This window comes from Aplysia californica, unplaced genomic scaffold, assembly GCF_000002075.1.
Source record: "Aplysia californica isolate F4 #8 unplaced genomic scaffold, AplCal3.0 scaffold00283, whole genome shotgun sequence".
Classification (NCBI taxonomy): domain Eukaryota; kingdom Metazoa; phylum Mollusca; class Gastropoda; order Aplysiida; family Aplysiidae; genus Aplysia; species Aplysia californica.
This window is the reverse complement of record NW_004797553.1, coordinates 165733-167863: the sequence shown is the minus strand read 5'-3', so window position 1 is coordinate 167863 and position 2131 is coordinate 165733. Positions and strand designations below refer to the sequence as shown.

General features: G+C 45.4%; 1 protein-coding gene across 1 annotated transcript in view; it reads left to right on the top strand.

Annotated features, from left to right (window-relative positions):
• LOC106012179 overlaps positions 1-2131 on the top strand; it is a 31868-nt gene that overhangs the window by 25577 nt on the left and 4160 nt on the right. The window contains exons 14-15 of the mRNA XM_013084294.2: positions 133-324; positions 716-865. Of these exons, the coding sequence (XP_012939748.2) occupies positions 133-324; positions 716-865 (342 nt within the window). The remainder of the gene's footprint in view (positions 1-132; positions 325-715; positions 866-2131) is intronic.

The window sequence follows — 2131 nt, the reverse complement described above, 5'->3', positions numbered from 1 at the left end:
ATCTATCTATCTATCTATCTATCTATCTCTCTATCTATCTATCAATATATCTATCTATCTATCTATCTATCTTATGTCCATTTATCGGCGAATCTACCAATATATTGATCTATCGATCTGTCCATCTCCCAGATTCCCTCACCCTAGCCACCGGGACCGTTTCATCATCTGCGACAGTAAGCATCAAGCCTACATAGTGTTATGTCCCTTGGGAGAACTCTACAACGCCAGCAGTGAGGAGTGCGAGTACTCCCCCCTGGCCAATCAGCTTCCGACGTCCACGCCACATGGGGCGGTCCTCACCCCGGCGGCATCAACTTCCGGGTGAGTTCAAAGTTCAAACGCACATTTAAAAAAAAATGTTTTTTGTTTGAGTAACAAGAAGTAAATCAACCATAATTGGTCGCTTTTAAACACAAGGGGGCTATCCCGAAAAATGCTGTTTTGAGAAAATCGAAGACAACGTTTTTGCCTCTTGTACAGTTTCATAAAAAACAAGGAGAGTTTTCTCTATAACTTAACAAATATTCACACCAATGAAACCAAACTGCTCCTATAGGTAGGGCAATGCCCACTTTTAGTTTAGGTTCTAGAAACCCCCGAAATCTGGGTTGGCTCGCTTGTCTCCTTAAAAGCGACCAATTATAGTTACTAGGGGCAAGGGAAATGGCCGATGCCGCGCTGGCTCGCAGTAAACTTTGTGACTGTTTTTCAGGACGACCCCATCTCTTCCAGTGACCTTGACCTCTGCGACCCCGAGTCCCGCCACAACGACCAAGCAGGTCACCACAGTAGCTGCGTCTAACCCCTGCACTTACAACAATATCCTCAAAGGGAACCGTCTCCATCCCTACCCATTGGACAAGTAAGTGAAAGACTTTGCTCATTTTCCTTTTATGTATAGTTTTAATAAAGGGCGGTGTCTTTGTTAGTGGCGTTGGTAGCCTAGTAGTTAGGCTACCGTACTCGTAATCGCAAGATTGTGGGTTCGTGGATTCGAGCCTCAGCTCTGTCCGACGTGTCGCTTATAAAAAAGGCCGGTGTCTATGTGGCGTCGGTAGCCTAGTGGTTAGGCTACCAGACTCGTAATCACAAGATTATGTGTTCGGGGGTTCGAGCCTCAGCTCAATACGATGGGTGTTTTGGGGAAAAAATGGTATGGCTTAACGCCCCTATCAACACTATACATTTTTTAGGCGGGTGTCCTTGGGAAATATTCTTTACACGAGTTTCCCACTTGGCACGGTCCTTTCAGAGATGGACGTTAAACTCAGAGGTTCCACTTTTTAAATAACCTAACAGTGTTTATAGGGGCGTTAAAACCTATACCATTTCACTGGTGTCTGTGGTATAGCGGTTAGGCTCTTCGCTGTTACGCCGAAGAGATCAACGTTCGATTCCCAAGGGGGGGGGGGAGAACAGTTTTTATCGAGTATATTTGTCTTTCTGTTGATATTTCCGATAACAAACAAAATTTGTTACCCCCATTCAGGTCTCCTGCTTGCAATACCGAGGCTTCCTAACGCTGTTACTATTATAATTACATATTTATTTTCATTACCAGCTGCACTCATCTCTTCCCCATACATCAATACCCTTTATCCTCATCCTTTCCCCATACACCTTTACCCATACCCCTCCGTCCCATACCCTTCCCAACCCACATCCCCTCCCTCCCCCATACCCCACTCCATGGTTTTGACGTTTAAGAGGGGACAACGACGCGTCCAAACCACTTACATGTACATGTACTTTAAACAAACAAAAAATAACCTTCAATGAATTTCTTTGTCTAATGAACTGGTATTTATGGAACGCAGGAATGGTTGCACTGTAAACGAATTCATGTGTTATACAATATTTATTGTTATTACCAGTTGCACCCCTTCTCCCCACACCCTCCCTCCCCCTTACCCCTCCGTCCCCCATACCCCTCATCCTTCCCTCCCCAAAACCCCTCCTCCTCGATTCCCTCCTCCTTCCCCTCATCCCTTCCTCCATCCCATTCCCCTCCTCCACCCCCACCCTCATACTACTCACCCCCACCCCCATACTCTATAACTCAGTTCTCGGGCTTGCAATGATAAGGTTAAATGACAACTAAAACGTAACAATATTTATTCTCATTTGA